This window comes from Pelophylax lessonae (genome assembly GCF_965119305.1).
Source record: "Pelophylax lessonae genome assembly, chromosome: 1".
NCBI lineage: Eukaryota > Metazoa > Chordata > Amphibia > Anura > Ranidae > Pelophylax > Pelophylax lessonae.
In genome coordinates, this window is record NC_138768.1 from 605,758,515 (window position 1) to 605,778,292 (window position 19,778).

The following is a 19,778-nucleotide window of genomic DNA, read 5'->3' on the forward strand; positions in this document are numbered from 1 at the left end:
AGCTCCAAACAGGCAATCCCCTGCAAAGGGGAGGGGGGGGGGGGAAATCAGATAAGGCCTTCCTAGAAGACTCAATACGTAAAAATATTAAAGCCGCGCTTATCCTGACGTAAATGGTAACAACAATATGTATAATCTTAGGTGAATAAATAAATATTGTGCTAAATAGACAATAATAAATAGTTAAGAGATCCAAGGTGCTCGTAGTACCATCAAAAGTGCAATAATAGAGAACATATATAGGCTCGTAGTGCCATCAAAAGTGCAAAAATATAGAACATATATAGGCGTAAATAGTCCGTGAAATGCAATCTGCTGTAAAGAAAGTGCTAAGTGCAAAAATCAAAATCCAGGGACGTCAATGCAAACAAGCTATTTGTCCCATAGCTTGTTTGCATTGACGTCCCTGGATTTTGATTTTTGCCCTTAGCATAGCACTTTTACAGCAGATTGCATTTCACGGACTATTTACGCCTATATATGTTCTATATTGTTGCACTTTCGATGGCACTACGAGCACCTTGGATCTATTAACTATTATTGTCTATTTAGCATGATATTTATTTACCTAAGATTATACATATTAATTGTTTATTGATTTACGTCAGGATAAGCGCGGCTTTAATATTTTTACGTATTGTGACTGATTCGGTTTAATTTGAAAGGCTGAGTTGAGAGCTGCAGCTGATCCTGTTTCCTACATTTTGTTGCAATATTCCTTTCAGATAATAGTGATAGCGAAGGGGCTACTCTAAATTACTTCCTATAAGTCTGGTCCAAAGACCAGTATTTCAGCCAGATAATATGCCAAAGGACCACTGCGGATACAATTACAGACAGCCTAAAAATCAATGGAGCCACATCCAAGAGGCATCACAGATAAAACTGTAGCCCCTGGACCAACTGCCCCACCAGCTCCACAAAGACAGGCCCCGGCGTAAAAGTTTAGCCCACTTGGTCAGAGCTTACGACCCCAGGACAATAGTAAAATACCTGCCCAAGTGCCAAACCAGCCGCAGTGAACATATGGCGGGCCAGAGCGTCTGCCCTCCTATCAGCTGAATATTTAAAGGCCGGGGGGGGGGGGGCTCCTCAACCGGAATGAAGGTAGCTTTATTTAACCTGGAAACAGACGAGTCCACTACAGGTGGGACCGTTCACCGTTAATCCTCAGAGCTACCGCAAGCAAAAAAGCGCTTAGGAACCACTGCATTTTTGGACAACCCCACTGTTTCATGACAAATTTTGTCAAAGTAAGTGTGAAAGGCAACACCCTTGCCGCTTTGGAGGGCCTGTGGGTGCCAAAAGGGATCAGCACCTCTGACGCAGCATCAGACACAACCTCCTTTTTAAAAGTGTCACACACTGACACAAACAGTGCATCCACCAGCGCCTTTTCATCTGAGCACTCAGGGTGCGTGGACGTAGACCCAGTAGGGTCGCTATATACGAAGCTTACCCGGAAAACACAATCAGGGGAGGTCGCCAACTGTGATCCCATAAAGGGGACACTGCCCAAGGGCCCACGAATGGACCCCGCAAAAAAGAAAAAAAAAACAAAAAAAAAAAAAACACAACAACCCACACAGTAACAACCAAAATTTTACAGGGGCTGGGGGGAATGGAGGGGAACCCTGGGGGTCCCAGTGTCCCAGGGAGGGGCCCCGAGTTCACCGCAAAACCCTCCAGGAGTAGGGTGGGGGGACAGTTACCATACCAGAACAGGGTGGGCACGGCTCCGGACAGACCACCGCTCCATCTTAATGTTGGTGCTGTCGGCCAGGAGGAAACGCTGCGACTCAGGCCAAAGCCAGTTCCTATGCGACTTCGTGAGAGGTTTAACTCGCAGGCGAGCCCCCGTCCAGTGGGGCTATGTCGCGGCCGACCTAGCGCGGAGCTGCGGTCTGCACGCGCTCGCTGGTCAGATCCTAGGGATCTAGATTATCCAGTTTGTCACCCAGTCCGACACTTGGCTGTGGATCACACAGGAACAAAATAAAGAGAGGAAAAAAATTCCATTCAAAAAGTAAAAATTGCCAGGACCAGAGATCCCAGCAAGGAACTAGGTCTTTACTCCTGACTCCTGGCAGAAAAAAAAACGGTGCCTGTAGCTGAGAGTGTGTGTATACCCCCTTCAACTGCCCATAAGCAGGCAAGCTTTTTCCTGCCTAGTGTCCTACTCCTGTATGGGGCAGTATAACCCAATGGTTAAGAAGAATCAGGAGCTGTGTTCGTCAATGAACTAAAAAGAAAAGGAAAAAGATTGGTCGTTATATCTAAAGGAGCTGGCAACCTGCATTATATGAAAATTTTCTTCCTTGTCTACTCTACTGTATCAACCTTAAAAAGGAGATCTAAACCTAACAATTTACCACCAAAAACGAACACTAGCAAATTCAACAAATTAAGCCAGGAGAACAATCAAAATGTATTAAAGACGCTGTTGCCAGATCATTTATACAAAAACACACAAATGTACAAACATACAAAAAAAAAGCCTAATTTGTACAGATACCCAAAAACACAGACTTCTACTGGGTTTTACCATCTTGGATGTCATGTCAAAAGCCCTAGTAGACTCAAATTGGTCTCTCAAGGGACACTCAATAGTATTCCTTTTCACTCCTGAGGCTGCTAAATAAAAGAGGGGGGTGAGGGGTGGGGAGATACAATGTTGGGCCAGCACAGAAAATAATCACACTCCCAGAAGGGAGCACTATGACATGCAAGGAGGGAGGGGGCTGTGCTAAGGAATGGTTTCTAGATTAGTCACATTTTATAGCAAACTCAAAAGGCATTTTGCAAGTGAATTTACAATTATTTATAGGCAGTAAAAACACTGCAAGCAGGCACAAGATCTTATGTGGATCTATGTTGTGTTAGGTTATGATTTATGTGATCTGGATCTTATGTGATAGACCAATACAAAGTGGCACATAAAATTGTGAAGTGGAAGGAAAATGATAAATGGTTTTCAAAACTATTTATAAATAAATATCTGAAAAAAGTGTGGCATGTATTTGTATTCAGCCCTCATGAGTCAATACTTTGTAGAATCACCTTTCACTGCAATTACAGCTGCAAGTCTTTTTGGGTAGGTTTCTATCAGCTTTGCACATCTAGAGAGTGAAATTTTTGTTCATTCTTCTTTAAACAGCAATTTTCAAGTCTTACCACAGATTCCTTATTGGATGTAGGTCTTGACTTTGACTGGGCCAGTCTAACACATGAATGAATATGCTTTAATCTAAACCATTCCATTGTAGCTCTGGCTGTATGTTTATGGTCGTTGTCCTGCTAGAAGATGAACCTCCTCCCCAGTAAAGTCTCTTGCAGACCCCAACAGGTTTTCTTCTAAGATTGCCCTGTATTTGGCTCCATCCATCTTCCCATCAACTCTGACCAGCTTTCCTCTCCCTGCTGAAGAAGAGTATCCCTACAACATGATGCTGCCACCACCATGTTTCACAGTGTGGATGGGGTATTCAGGGTGATGTGCAGTCTTAGTTTTCCGTGACACATAGCGTTTTGCTTTTAGGCCAAAACGTTCCGTTTTGGTCTCATCTGACCAGAGCACCTTCTTCCACATGTTTGCTGTGTCCCTTACATGGCTTCCCGCAAGCTGCAAATGGAACTTCTTATGGCTTAACAATAGCTTTCTTCTTGCCACTCTTCCATAAAGGACAATTTTTGGAATGCATGACTAATAGTTGTGCTATGGACAGATTCTTCCACCTGAGCTGTGGATCTCTTCGAGTTACCCTTGGACTCTTGGCTGCTTCTATGATTACTGCGCTCCTTGCCCGCCCTGTCAGTTTAGGTGGATGGCCATGTCTTGGTAGGTTTGCAGTTGTGCTATATGCTTTCCATTTTTAGATGGATTTTTTTTTTTTTTAAATATAACCTTACCCTGCTTTTAACTTCTCCCCAACTTTATCCCTGACCCGTCTAGTTTATTCCTTGGCCTTCATGATCTGGTTTGTTCGCTTGGGGCCCTTTCACACTGCTCTGTAGCAAAATCACGGTAAAACGCATATGTGTTTTTACCGTAATTTTACTGTTTCGTATGCATTTTTGGTTTGCCTGCACCTGTGAAAAATGGACTTGACTCAAAATGCACCAAAAAATGCAAACCGCAGTGCGTTTTTGCCACAATGTCTATTTATTTCAATAGAAAGCTACATTTTGGTGCGGTTTTCAACACGCATGAATTTTTAAAAACGCTCCACACCTACAGCGCAGTGGTGTGAAAAGGTCCCATAGGATTTAAAAATGGAAACATTTTCTTGCGTAAAAACTAAAAAAAAAAAAAAAATGCAGGAAAAACGTATCAGTGTGAAAGGAGCCTAAGGTTCTCTAACAAACCTCTGAGGGTTTCACAGAACAGGTGTAATTATACAGAGATTAAATTACACACAGGTGGACACTATGTACCAATTAGGCGACTTATGAAGGCAATTGGTTTTACTTGATTTTAGTTAGGGGTATCAGAGTAAGGGGGCTGAATACAAATGCACGCCACACTTTAGACATTTGTAAAAAAAAAAAAAAAAAAAAAAAACATTTTCCTTCCACTTCACAATTATGTGTCACTTTGTGTTGGTCCATCACATAAAATCCCAATAAAATACATTTACGTTTTTGGTTGCAACATGGCAAAATTTCAAGGGGTATGAACATCAATACAGGCACTGTATGTGCAATGGAAGATCTAAGTACTTCTGCCTTTAACTTGTACTTTCAGGAAGATTTGGGAATGTCACTACTGTGCTTCTCATGGTTGTTCTTGTTGGAGGCTCTGACGAGGAAAGCAAAGTCCTGCTTCTATCAAGATGGCCAAGTCTACATAGAGACAGTGCAGAACAAAGCATAAGTCTGTAATGGGGAAAAGAGTGCAGTTCCGCTTAAAATCATTAAACCAATGATTTATTCTAAACTGAATGAGCAGTGACAAACTGATTTTTTTTTTTAAACATTAACACTAAAAAAAACACACAAGTGTATTGCCAGCACTAGAACAGGGCATTGCTAGGGATGATGCTTATTTGACCTCAAGCTTTAGACAGGCTTTGGATAAGTATTGAGTTTATTACAGAATGATGGTATACCAATTCTGGGAAATCGTGTATATAAAAACAACATTTAGAACATAGTAGCTGGCTAGATGCTGAAGAAAAAAAAAAAAAATTAGAAGAAAGCCCAGAATTTAAGACCTGCGGAAGAGCCCCGTAGTTCCATATGTATCCTTTGTGAGGGAAGATGTTTGACACATATCGAAGTTTTCCTTTTTTTATATCTTGCTTAATTGGATTCAGGGACTCCTTAGTTGCAATCTAAAGAAAAAAGGATCAATAACTGTAGGTATTCCTAGTATTACAAAAGTACTACGTGCAATTTGACATCTACCTAATCTACTGTATATTGAAAGTGCCAACTACCTCCATTTTAGCATTTGTCCATCGTGGAACTTCAACTACCATGTTGAATACAGTCTGGAATAAAGAAATGGATATTAAAAAAGTAAGCCGACAGGGACAGTATGTATGCGGTGTAAAAAGCCAAGTGGTTTTTGTAGAAAATAAAAATGCGTAAAGGACCAAAAACCATTTAAACTTTAAAATGTCTATTATTACCTTCACCATTTAGACACAATATTCCTTTATTCATACCTTATCCCAGTTAGATTTTGATTTCTTTGCTGGCACATCATTGTTCTAAATTTAAAGGAAAAAGAAATCCACATATGTAGCAATCAACAAACCAGTCATCATAGAAAGTAGCTACTTGTTACGTAGACTTTATATTCTGTATTAGAGACTACAGCATGAAGGCATGTCAGAACAGTTTCTAGAGTACAATACCAAGAAGAGGCACCATGGTGATCGTGAATGCCCTGGACATTTTATTTACAAACCATTATACAGCTGCAAGAAAAAGTATGTGAACCCTTTGGAATATGGATTTCTGCACACATTGGTCATAAAATGTGATCTGATCATCATCTAAGGTCACAACAATAGACAATCACAGTCTGCTTAAACTAATAACAGAGAATGAAATGTTGCCATGTTTTTATTGAACACACCATGTAAACATTCACAGTGCAGGTGGAAAAAGTATGTGAACCCCTAGACTAATGACATCTCCAAGAGCTAATTGGAATGAGATGTCAGCCAAATGGAGTCCAATCAATGAGGAGATTGGAGGTGTTGGTTACAGCTGCCCTATAAAAAACACACATCAGTTCTGGGTTTGCTTTTCACAAGAAGCATTGCCTAATGTGAATGATGCCTCACACTAAAGAGCTCTCAGAAGACCTACGATTAAGAATTGTTGACTTGCATGAAGCTGGAAAGGGTTATAAAAGTATCTCCAAAAGCCTTGCTGTTCATCAGTCCACGGTAAGACAAATTGTCTATAAATGGAGAAAGTTCAGCACTGCTGCTACTCTCCCTAGGAGTGGCCGTCCTGTAAAGATGACTGCAAGAGCACAGCGCAGACTGCTCAATGAGGTGAAGAAGAATCCTAGAGTGTCAGCTAAAGACTTACAAAAGTCACTGGCAAATGCTAACATCCCTGTTAGCGAATCTATGATATGTAAAGCGAATCTACAATACGTAAAACACTAAACAAGAATGGATTTCATGGGAGGATACCACAGAGGAAGCCACTGCTGTCCAAACAAAACATTGCTGCACGTTTACAGTTTGCACAAGAGCACCTGGATGTTCCACAGCAGTACTGGCAAAAAATTCTGTGGACAGAGTTGTTTGGAAGAAACACACAACACTGTGTGGCGAAAAAGAGGCACAGCACACCAACATCAAAACCTCCTCCCAACTGTGAAGTATGGTGGTGGGGGTCATCATGGTTTGGGGCTGCTTTGCTGCGTCAGGGCTTGGACGGATTGCTATCGGCGAAGGAAAAATGAATTCCCAAGTTTATCAAGACATTTTGCAGGAGAACTTAAGGCCATCTGTCTACCAGCTGAAGCTCAGAAGATGGGTGTTGCAACAGGACAACAACCCAAAGCATAGAAGTTAAACAACAGAATGGCTTAAACAGAAGAAAATACACCTTCTGAAGTGGCCCAGTCAGAGTCCTGTCCTCAACCTGATTGAGATGCTGTGGCATGACCTCAAGAAAGCGATTCACACCAGACATCCCAAGAATATTGCTGAACTGAAACAGTTCTGTAAAGAGGAATGGTCAAGAATTACTCCTGACCATTGTGCACGTCTGTTCTGCAACTACAGGAAACGTTTGGTTGAAGTTATTGCTGCCAAAAGGAGGTTCAACCAGTTATTAAATCCAAGGGTTCACATACTTTTTCCACCATCACTGAGTGTTTACATGGTGTGTTCAATAAAAACATGGCAACATTTCATTCTTTGTATGTTATTAGTTTAAAGCAGACTGTAGTGGTCTATTGTTGTGACTTAGATGATGACGATCAGATCACATTTTATGACCAAATTTGTGGTGCAGAAATCCATATCATTCCAAAGGGTTCACATACTTTTTCTTGCAGCTGTACTTTTTCTTGCAGCTGTAGATTTGAAAGGAATCATTACAGAAACAAGGGTCAGTAGTGCCACAACCTTCAGTGGCTTCAACAGCTGTGTTTACTAAAAGGGAATTTTCTGGTGTAGGGTGTATTGGTTCCCACACTTTGCTCAGTTGCGTACCACTGTCATAACTTTTGTAGATCCCCAATGCTCCTACAAACCCAAAAGAAAGACAAACTGCAAGCAACCAATACGAATGCTTGGTTCTTAAAATGTTTCACCATATTTCCTAGGACAATGGTCACCATCACTGACAGCTGACAACAGTAGACAAACTCAGAAACCCAGAGCTCTTAAATGGTCTACCTCCAGTATAAAGTCACGTTCCACCAATGGCACATGTCCCCCGCTTTGATAATATCATTATAGTGAAGATTCTAAAATAAAGTACAACTAAAGCAAAATATTTTGTGTTTGTTATGGACAGAGTGGAGATGGATTAGTACACCTGTCGGTTTTTACTGCTGTGTGTGCCCCCATTAGGGGGATTCCCCCTCTTTATTTGTCCTGTACCATTATCATTGATAAAAAAATAATATATCTTATATTTTGGGTTGTCCTCAGAAGAGTTAGAGAGGAAATCTTCCAATGGGGACACTAGTTCTAGTGACCTGGGGGTCCCCAAGGGTATCCATTAATTCAGGAATTGCCTCTCACTTCCACTTTGGGAAGTAAAGGGCGATCTCCGCAATGGGACACCGATGGCATAAAATAAACTGACAGGAAAAAACCCAGGGGGGGGGGGAACACGTTTTGGCTATAGTTAGAGGTGCATCTCAAAATTAGAATATCAAACAGTTATATTTCAGTAATTCAATTCAAAAAGTGAAACTCATCATATATTTTACATATCTGTGTTACACATAGTAATAGATTTCAAAGCATTGTCTTATTTTTGAGGATTATGGCTTACAGCTAGTAAAAACCCAAGATTCAGTATCTCAGAAAATGAGATTACATAAGAAAAAAATTGGATTCTGTCTTACCCTAAAATCCTTTTCTCTGAAGTTCATTGACAGACGCATAATACATAATAGTAGGGTTATACTGCCCCCTACAGGAGAAAAAAAAAAGTTCTGGCTACACCTATAGGCAGTCCCAGGAGGTATACTCCCCCTCTCTGCTATAGATGTCAGTTTTGTAACACAGCAGTGTCAGAGAAGACCATACCAACCCAACGCAAACAGAGGGACGGGTACTGTGTCTCAATGATTTTTAGAGAAAAAGATTTTACAGTAAGACAAAAATCCAAATTTTCTCTATCGTACATTGACGGAAGCAGTCTCTGTTCTTCACAACAGTAGGGACGTCCCCAAGCAGTGACATAAAAATTAGGGGTGGGAAACAGCAGAAAATAATTCCCCAAGGCTGAGCCATAGTCAACCAGGCAACATAAAAAAAACAAACCACACACAACTCAAGGGAGACTAAAAACACCCTTAAAAATGGCAGCCTGCAAAACTTTGTGGCCAAAGGAGGCATCTGCAGATGCCAGCACATCCACCTTGTAAAACTTCGTGAAGGTATGAACAGACGACCAGGTAGCCGCCTTGCAAACCTGAACCACAGATGCCTAAAAGGCGAAAGGCCCAGGAAGCACTATGCGCCCAAGTAGAATGCGCCCTAACAGGGCAAGGTGGAACCTGACCCTTAATTGAATAAGCCTGCACAACTGTCTGTCTAATCCATCTGGAAATAGTTGCAGCAAACGCAGGCAAGCCCTTTCTTTGGTCCATCCGTGAGTACAAAGAGCAAATCTGACTTTCGAAAAGACTCAATAATCGCCAAGTACACCCTGATTGCCGAACCACATCCAAAGTATGCAGTGCAAATTCCTTAGGGTGTTTAGGTTTAGGACACAAGGAGGGTAGCACAATATCTTAATTTAAGTGGAAACTGGAAACCACCTTCGGAAGGAAGGATGGATCCGGATGAAGCACCACTTTATCCCTATGAACCACTGGTTTTAGGGAGGACAGGACAACGCCGCCAGTTCCGACACCCTGCGTGCAGAAGTAATAGCCACCAAAAAGGCCACCTTCTGGGATAATTTCCCCAATATTTTCAAAAGGAGTTTTCTGGAGAACCAACAGCGCCAAATTAAGGTCCCAAAGTGGCAACGGCGGTCGCACCCGAAGAGCCAAGTGTCGCACCCCCTGGATAAAGTTACATACCAGGGAACGGGTGGCCAACGGCCTTTGGAAGAAAATTGCCAAAGGCCGGGACCTAACCCTTGATGGTACTCAAAGGCAAATTTTTGATCAACTCCCCATTGAAGGAAGGCCAAGATCCGAGCCACCGAGTAAGAGCAAGGGGGAACCCCAAGAGAGACTCTCACCACACAATATACAACTTCCACGTATGATTATAGATCTTTCTAGAAGTCGCTTTTCTCGCTTTAAGCAGAGTGGGGGGGAATTACTGAAGACAATTAAATCTAGATTTAAAAAAAAAAAAAAAAAAAAATCTACTTCTGCCCAACGAAGGCACAACTGCTGGAACACCTCTGAATGGAGATACCATTCCCCTTGATCCTAAGTCTGTCGACTGAGGTAATCCACCTGCCAATTTTCCATGCCTGAAATGTGAATAGCAGAGAGAGAGCAGTAAAACAAAGCGTTTTGGCCATTGAAGGATGCCCGCCAGCTCCAAGGCCGCAAGGACACTTCTGGTGCCGTTGGTGATTGATATAAGCCACGGCCGTGGCACTGTCCAATTGAATGCACACTGGACAGCCCTGAAGGTACTCCGTCCTGTGGACTAGGCAAAGCCTGATCGCTCTCAGCTCCAGAACATTGATCGGTAACCTGGATTCTTCCAGGGACCAGACTCCTTGAGCAGAAAGCTTGCTGAGAAAACCTCCCCACCCGGACAGACTGGATCTGTGGTGACAACTGTCCAATATAGGGGGGGGGGAGGGAACATTTTCCTTGTTTGGAGCGCCGGGGACCGAAGCCACCATATCAGGGACCCTCTGGTCACCTGGCTCAGCTGGATCTGGTTGTCCAGGGAATTTGGATCTTTGTTCCATTTGAGAAGGATTTCCTTTGATCCCTTATCACTGAACCCTGAGGGACGAAAAAAAAAAAAATAAAACTTCCTTACCCTTGTTAGCCTGTGGGAGTAAGGTACTCTTAACCCCTGTAAGACCTTTGATAAGGTCATCAAGGGTAGCCCCAAACAGGCTAACACCTTGAAAAAGGTAGATCAGACAAGGCCTTCTTAGAGGTCTGATCCACAGACCAGCACGTTAGCCAAAGTATACGCCGAAAAACCACTGCCCACACCGAAAGTCACACCAATAGTGGAGCCACATCCAGCGAGGCATTGCAAAGGAATTGCAGCCCCTGAATCAACTGGTCCACCAGCTCCGCAAAGGCAGGGGGGAGATGTCCCCCCCAGGTCACAGCGTAGTAACTTAGCCCATTCAGTCAAGGTTTGTGACACAAGGGCAATAGTAAACACCGGTCTGAGTGCAGACCCCGCCAGGGAGTACATCTTGCGGGCCACAGACTCCACCTTTATATCCGCCAGATCCTTAAAGGACAAGAAATCCTCCACTGGAATCATGGTAGCTTTATTCAGTCTGGAGAACCGAAGGTGGCACAGTCCACTTCTTTTTTAGAAGGGACTCCACAAGAGTAGTATCTAGCAACCTGCTTAGGCACCTCAGGGGGATGCTTTGGGCGGTCCCACTCTTTTTTGACCATGTTGTCAAAATACACAAGGAAAGAGGAAAACCTTTGCTGCGCTGAATGGCTTGTGAGTGCCAACAGTAACCTGCGCCTCAGTCGCAGTTGGGTCCTCCATTTTTGGGGTCTCACACACAGATACAACCAGTGCGTCCACCAGCGCCTTTTCTTGCACAGTGGCGGAGGGAGAGGTGTCTTCCTCACTAGAGGAGACAGGGTGCGAGGCAGTAGACCCGGCAAGGAGACCTACGTCTGCGGTGGCTGAATCAGATTCAGACCCATCATTTGAGGCAGGGGGGGCGTTTTTTGGTACTGCACCCCATAAAGGCCGCCTCCACCCGGGACACAAGATTCCAGGACGAGAGAAAAAGAGAAAAAGAGAAAAAAAAAGAGAAAAAAAAGAGAGAGAAAAAGAGAAAGAGAGGAAAAAAAGAGAGAGAGGCCACCATTAATTTTCAATCGGGACCCACCGCTAAATGGCCGCGGGGCAACAGAAACATGGCCGCCGATCCTATGCAGCACATGGGCTACAAGAAAATGGCAGCCCCGAGCAGCCTGCAGAGCTTCTGGGGCCCCCCCAGCCTCCTGGATGGGATCAACAGGATTGGGGCACTGGTAATGACAGGCGAGTCCCCCCTGCACGATCAATCGCCTGATCACGGGCGGGGTGCCCCCATCAGAGGCATGACGCCCAGTCCCAGCCCCCAGGGTTAACTGTGTGTGCCCCATATCCCCAGTAGGTGAGAGGAGGAGGGGGGGGTAAGGGGGGGTTGCATGACAGGACAGAGGGAAACCCCCAGGGTCCGACCTTCCTAAGACTGTGGATAATTTTGCATTTCATTTGGAGGTCAAGGTCCCCAAGTCTGGTGAAAGAGTGAAGAGGCACAGAATCCAAGTTGCATGAGGTCCAGTGTGAAGTTTCCACAGTCAGTGATGATTTAGGGAGCCATGTTATCTGCTGTGTTGATCCACTGTGTTTTATCAAGTCCAAAGTCAGCACAGGCCTCTAATAAGAAATTCTAGAACACGTCATGCTTCCCTCTGCTGGCCAGCTTTATGGAGATGCGGATTTCATTTTCCAGCAGGACTTGGCACTGCCAAAAGTACCAATACCTGGGTTAATGATCATGGGATCACAGTGCTCGATTGGCCAGCAAACTTGCCTGACCTAAACCCCATAGAGATTCTGTGCAGTATTGTCAAGAGGAAGATGAGACATCAGACTCAACAATGCAGATGAGCTGAAGGCCACTATCAAACCAATCTGGGCTTCCATAATACCTCAGCGGTGCCACAGGCTGATCGCCTCCATGCCGCACCGCATTGATGCAGTAATCCATGCAAAAGTAGCCCTGACCAAGTACGGAGTGGAGTGATTACTACACTGTACATGGACATACTTTTCAGTAAGCCATCAGTAAGCCAACAATTTCTGTATTAAAAATCTTTTTTTTTTTTTATTGGTCCTATGTAATATTCTAATTTTCTGAGATACTGAATTTGGGGTTTTCACTAGCTACAAGTCATAATCAAAATTAAAAAAGAAAGAAATGCTTGAAATATATTACTCTGTGTGTAATGCATCTATTGAATATATGAGTTGCACTTTTTGAAATTAATTACCGAAATAAAATAACTTTTTGATGATATTCTAATTTTCTGAGATGCACCTATGTTAAGCCTCTGCACATTGCTATACCCCTTACATATTTCTAGCAAAGTTTTGCATAAAACCAGGGATTCTGTGTTTTGAATGTTCTATCTAGCCAAATGCATTAGATCTAAGAGTAATGAACAAGGCAAGCATGTTGTATACTGGAGTGGTCATGGAATCTAAGGAAGTTTAAGAACATACCTCTTCAGTTCCTGCATATAGTGGGATATCATGAAATGGTGAGATGAATTTACCATCAGTATTCTCTGTAAAGAAAAAAACACCACAAGTTAATAATATTATTATTATGAACATGAAATTAAAAAGTACAACTAGGGAAAAAAAAAAAAAAAAAAAAGTATAAATGAAAAGCATTGATAACAAGCAGTGGTTATAAAAACTAGCAGTGCCGCTCTAAGTGGAAACAGATCTCCCCGCAGGTTGCAGTGATGGGGGCTGGCATCAGTGCACAGAGGTGTGAAAACATTATTAAAGAGGAGATAAGCACTGGGTTGGTGAACGGCGCCTTAAGTATGTAGATGAATGTGACCTCAGCCAGCGCCGCTCCAGCCACGCCCTGACCAAGCCCCATTGAGCAGGTGGAAACACTTCAGGGGGGCGTTGTTGGAGCGGTGCTAGCTGAGGCCACATTTATCTACATACTTATTCACTGGGTTGGCGAGTGGCACCTTCTATGCTCTTTAATTATGGCTTGCTGATTGCCACATACTGGACACCATTCATGAGGCCTTGACTCAACCATTTATACATCTATCCCACACAGAAAAGGATGGCTGGGTTATCTATTACAGATCAGTGAGCTTGGTCACTTCCCCATCCCCAGGCTACGGATTACAAAATAAGTGAGGAGGAAGCCTGTTCATGAGTAATGAGGCAGCTTTTTTAATTCCCTTCCATGTTCGGCTGTATTCACAGGCTGAAGGAAAAAAAAAAAAAAAAAAAAGTGCCTGCCAGGTAGGGCTGAGCCCTGATAAGCAGATCCTTAACAAGGTGGATGCAGTGGAGTGTACTGAACCCAATTGAACAGTATAAGCAGTTGGTGGGGTTGTACAGCTGGCTGATTATCTACAGCCATTCCAAAAGAGAATATGTAAAACAAAAAAACAGACCAAAGTTCCAGTGCAACCGATCCCTTTTTCTGTAACGTTCGAGAAAAAAAACAAAAACCCACACACCACACAGTGTCTTCTGAAATTGTAATGATGAAATCTCACCATTTTAAACTGGTTTCTGGTCTGGTGTTCGCTATAGGGTAGCCTTACACAGAGCTCCCTTGATGGATCACAAAGTGCTTAGATATACAAGATCAAAAAACATTTAATGATTCTCCAGCACACATGGATTATCATTGCAAAATTGGTGGGGGTATTTTTTTCAATTTGATCAGAAAAATGGTATTAAATGATCATCCTATCAATACATATGCACCACCATTAGATCGTTTGTACTGTAAAATGCAACAAAGCCATAATGTGCTCACGCTGCTTGCCCTCCGTTCTCAGAGTTTGAGTCTTGGCATGCAGGGGATTAAGGGAAAATATAAAAAAGGGAGATATAAATAAAAACTACTATTTTAATGAATACATAGCAGAATTAAAGGGTAGATTTTTTCCTGGAATTTAGATTTAAAAATCACCCACCCACCTTTGCTGAATTTTCAGTTCTCTGTGTGATATGCTTTTAATGTTAAATCTGTAGGTGGTTAAAGATCTCATTAAACATTTGACTATTCTTTATTATGATTATTTGTAGGGGGGTAGTGAAGTATCCTCATTCTGCAGTGACATTTCTTTCCTGGTGATTAAAAATATATCATTTCTATAATGTGCTCCCAGTACTGTAATGCTAGCAAAAAATCCACATATGCTCCAGGTGGCTTTTATTATGCTGCAATTCAGTTTATATGCTGATCGGTGACAGCAAAGTTTACCCACAGGAATTCTGAAATAATATAATAGCCTGTTTACGCATTTAAATCAAAGAACTCAATGCAGGAAAAGAACCCTTCCACTAAAACAAACACTGTTGTATAGCTGAGAGATCTATTCGAAGCTGGGCTACAGCAATGCTTATAGTGTGCCACAGCAAGTTTTACCCGGTCAAATGATCTCATCCAGTGTCAAACAAAGTACTGCATACAGTAGGAAAGGAAAACTGCCAAAAAAAGGCACAGATCCAAGATCTCAAGTCACATTTCTGCAGCAGTACCGACTACAAAGTTAAATGAAGACCGTGTGTTAAAGCCATGAATTCATCACAGCGCCAAATTTCCAAACCAGAAAAAAAAAAAAAAAAAAAAAGTTTATCAGATCTTGCTTTTCTTAGTGAGATTTAAAGCAACATTTAGTGTATATTCAGCCTGTACACATTCTGGGCCATTACCAAGTTTGTAAAACTTGAAAGCACAAACATCCCCATGTCCCAAGTGACAATGCCCAAGCCTCTCTGGCACAGACCATACATAAGGCATTGGCATGCTCCTGTGACTCAATAAAGCTGTATTTTAAGAAGTCAGAGTCTGTTAGCATCTGTTGTCCTGTTATAAAGGTTGTTTATCGAAGTAGAACTTTTTCCTTAGTTTTGGATAGAATAGGGCAAGGTTAGAACATTTTTTTAATCACTCCTATCCAAGCTGGGATTTTAATTTTAATGAATCTTCTGCACCAGATAGAACAGGGATATGAATACTGTGGCCCTTCAGATGTTGCAGAACTAAAAGTCCATAGCAAGGCTCTGACAGCCACAAGCATGACACCCAGAGGCATGAAGGGACTTGTAGTTTTGCAACAGCTAGAGGGCCACAGTTTGCAAATCCCTGAGATAGAAGATAGCAATGAGCGCCTCAGTTTGACAGAATCTGCTTGCTCGGCGGGGATCATCCGCTGATCAGGCAGATGACAGGTCTGTCTCCGCTCACTGTGCAGAAACGGGGCTGTCAGATCCAAGCTCTCCTCTATGGGAGATTGGATGAAAGTGGACTGCCTGTCCGTTTTCACCTGATCCCATCTCTTCCGATCCTCCAGATGGATGGAAAATAGGGTCACCATCTGTCTGGATTTGGCGGGCAGGATCAGATCGGTTAGCGGCAGGTGTCAGTGGACATGTCACCGCTGACATCCGCCATTGCATAGGGGTGAATGGAGGGGCCGATCAAGTCCGCCTGAAAACTGACCAGACCTGATCGGTAAGCCTGTGTGAAAGGGCACTTTGTCTGCATTTGCACTTCAGCTGTCACATGACTAGAGGAACTATATTGTCTATTGTCACACCTATACAATGCGCGTCCATGCAGGTGCTTCTTTTAGTGCAAAACAATGTGCTTTAGACCCCACAGACTTCAGAAGGAGAGCATGAAATATGCAACAAAAAAAAATGTAAAAAACACACACACACACACACACACACACACACACACACAGACACACACACACCTCTTTGGGTAAAAAGTAACACCTCTTTGGATAAAAAGTAATAGATCCTAACCATTTGGCCTTTTGCACGCCTTTCCTCCTGGCAGCTGCATTTTGGCATAAATATTCTGGACACTTTCAAATGTGTTTAGACACCTTAAGCGATTGGGCGTTTTCATTTCATTGGCTAGAATTATATCTGACCATTAAAATTAAATTAACGCTGAAGTGTTAAATGTACCACGCGTTTAGACATGTTACACACGCCAAGCATTTTTTCTGCCAAAAAGGCAGCTGCTCCTGGACGCTCTGGCAGGGGGAGTTTTTTGTGCCTCCAAGCTTCAGCTTGGGCTCTCTGCTCTGCCCCCCCCCCCCCAATCACTCACTTGAGCGCTGGGCTGTAGAGGGGGCAGGAGGGGCTGGCTCAGCCTCTTGGTGGACCCAGCTGTGCCAGGTACAGGTCTAGGCATTTGGGTGGATCCCAACCATATAGTTGGGATCTTTTCAGAGCCTGAACCGGCTCAGTAACATCTCGACAGCAGACTTTAGCCCACTGTCAGCTGAAAACGGGTCACAGATGTGCAGAACAAAACTGCACTTCTATGATCGATAGAAGAAAAGCTTTTTTGGCTATACTTCTTTAAAAAGAAGGGTTCTTCCTACAAAATTTCACCCTTAAACAAAAGGATTAACAAAAGGATTAAAAAAAATAAAAAAAAAATTGGGGTAGTCAAAAAAAACAGAAATGGAAACTTGGCACAAATGACAAAAAAAAAAAAAAAAAAAAAAAAAAAAAGCCCTAGTGAAAATGAAGAATATTGATTTCTCTTTATTCCACTACATCAGGACTGTCACAAAATTAGTTCAGTAGGAGGGCAGTAGGGGTCAACACCCCGAAATCCATGCAGCATATATTTCTCCCTCGATCATCACCAATCACATTTAAAATTTAAAAACCAAACAGGATCTGATGGGGGACTGAAAATCTTCCAAATTGCATTTTTCCTTATACACAGACTAAGAAGCAGAAAAGATGGTTGTAAAGCAGGGGTGTCCTTTTAACATGCAGTCCCAGACTGTTATGGCATGCATTCTTCTGTGTCTTTCCCCTTTGTTATTCAAGGTTGGGAGAAGAGCCGCATAGGGGTTCTGTGTGTGGAAAGAGCAGTTATGTAGAAGGTATAGAATGTGAGCTTTTGCTCTTGGAGGCACCAGGAGGCCTAATTCCTGAAGATTTTGTACCATTAATGAGTCTTATTATAACTAGGTGAGCATAACAGAATCCCCTCCTAGTTTGTATTCAATGGGACAGAACATTGATCCCGGTGTGGGGTTTGAAAATAAACCAACAAAATTTGAAACAAGGTGTTTACATTGCTGATGTAATAGGCTCTGGGGGTTGTCATCCTAACCTTTATTACTTGGGATTCACTGCCCATAAATTGGGATTCACTGCCCATAAATATGTATGCAGCCAGTTCTGTATAAATAATCTGAAGTACCATCCTGTATGGGAGTCAACCAATGTTCACTAGGTAGCGATTGCTGGAATTGGGGTGATATCCAAGTAACCTATACATTTGAAGACAGCTCCCACATTTCTTGTTCTCTTTCAGATAGGGCTTCATGACGGAGGGTATTTATACCTCTTGGGGTTGCCACAACCAAACGAGGGAATGTAACTGGAGCTCCGAAGAAATGAAACATTTATTGGTTGAACTAGATGGACTTGTGTCTTTTTTTCAACCAGACTAACTATGTAACTATGCAAATTGAAAACATTCTTGAACCTAAAATCAAAGTGAGGAAAAACAACTTGTTGTGGATGACGCACTAATAACATGGTTAGAAACTGTACTCAGTTCCAGGTTTTGGATTACATAAATCAAGAGCAACAAAATCACACTGGACTGTGCATTTGGGATTTTTTTAAATAACTAAAAGCCCTACAGATTCTCTTTTAGCCATTTTGCTCCTTGCTATCCAAACACACAAATTAAATCCAAAATATTAAACATACGCAGTAGTCACTTTTGTACCTAATGATTTGGAAACTACTGGGGCACTAGACAGCGCTTTAAAATTTATATTATATAGAAGGCGATCGAACCCTTTAAAGCTGCTGAGCCATTACAAGAAAATATGGGCATTCTTCCGTCACAAGCCAGCAAATTACATGTCAGACTTGTGTAAAGCGGAGTTCCATCCAAAAGTGGAACTTCCGCCAATTTAATTCCTTCCCCCTCCGGTGCCACATTTGGCACCTTTCGGGGGGTACCCTTCTCCACTTCCAGGAGGCAGCGCCGTCCCTCAGAAGTTTGGCCCCCCTCCTTCCCCCGCCGCGCCAATTAGAAAGCGCACAACGAATGGTGGCGGCAGCAGCACCTGGCAGCCGATCCGAAAAAGGACGGGGTGCCAACAACGTGGGCTCCCTGGACAGGTAAGTGTCTGTATATTAAAAGTCAGCAGCTACAGTACATGTGTTTAGTATCAGCGTTGTGCCCATCTGCAACAGCTCTTCCCTCAAACTTCCCAGTCTGACAGGCTTTGCTGAGGCAGCGGGAGTCATTGGCTCCACCTGCGGTCAATCACATTCTGTGAGGAGAGAATGGGGGGGGGGGGCAGGGCCGAGCCATGCTGTGTGTGTGTGTATATGGACAAAGGCAGGGCAGCTCACGATCAAGCCCACAGGTGTGCCACAATAGAAAGTGCCTTCCTACGGTGGCCAACTGAGAAGAGAAGGGAGCCAGTAGCGCCAGTGGGGGATCCGAGAAGATTGCAATTTTATTGCACAGGGCAGGCAAGAATAAACCGGTTAAGACTTTAAAAATGGAAAAAAAAAAACTTTAAATCCCTTTTAAAGTAAAAAATGATCTTTCAAAGTCTCCTCTTCCTAAACAAATTTAATTTAAGCAGATATTTTATCTAGTAGGGGGAGCACATCCACACTCTATACCATTCCTGTCCAGCCCTCGATACAAGAGGAATCTGGGGAGTATTGTTTAGGCCAGACATGGTTGTCCTGCAGGTGTTCCCGAATTGAACAGTGTTGGGATCTTTGGGAGCTCCATGCTCACAGTACTCTGCTGGATCAACTGCCTGGGACTCCCCTCCTCATTGGCTAAGACAGTAGTGCTGCGCGATTGGCTCCCGCTGCTGTCAGATAGCTAATCAGGAGAGGTGGGGGGGGGGGGGCTGGTTCCCGGTTCCGTGTCTAAAGTGACTCGGCTCGAGTGCAGCTTGCTGTGGGGGCAACTCAACAGAAGGGAAGGGCCAGAAGCACAGAAGAGGGACCCAAGAAGAGGCGGATCCGGGCCACTCTGTGCAAAAACAACTGCACAGAGTAGGTGAGTGAGTATAACATGTTTGTTATTATATAAAATAAAAACACACACACACGAGACAACACTTTAAGGCCAAGTTCACCCTTTTA

The 19,778-nt window shown here is 43.1% G+C and overlaps 1 protein-coding gene across 1 annotated transcript in view; it reads right to left on the minus strand.

Annotated features, from left to right (window-relative positions):
* The window catches only part of PPA2 (inorganic pyrophosphatase 2), a 70,028-nt gene that overhangs the window by 35,239 nt on the left and 15,011 nt on the right, over nt 1-19,778 (minus strand). Inside the window, exons 2-5 of the mRNA XM_082243335.1 lie at nt 13,116-13,180; nt 5,670-5,714; nt 5,439-5,492; nt 5,214-5,333 (exon numbers count right to left, since the gene is read on the minus strand). Coding sequence (XP_082099461.1) covers nt 5,214-5,333; nt 5,439-5,492; nt 5,670-5,714; nt 13,116-13,180 — 284 coding nt within the window. The remainder of the gene's footprint in view (nt 1-5,213; nt 5,334-5,438; nt 5,493-5,669; nt 5,715-13,115; nt 13,181-19,778) is intronic.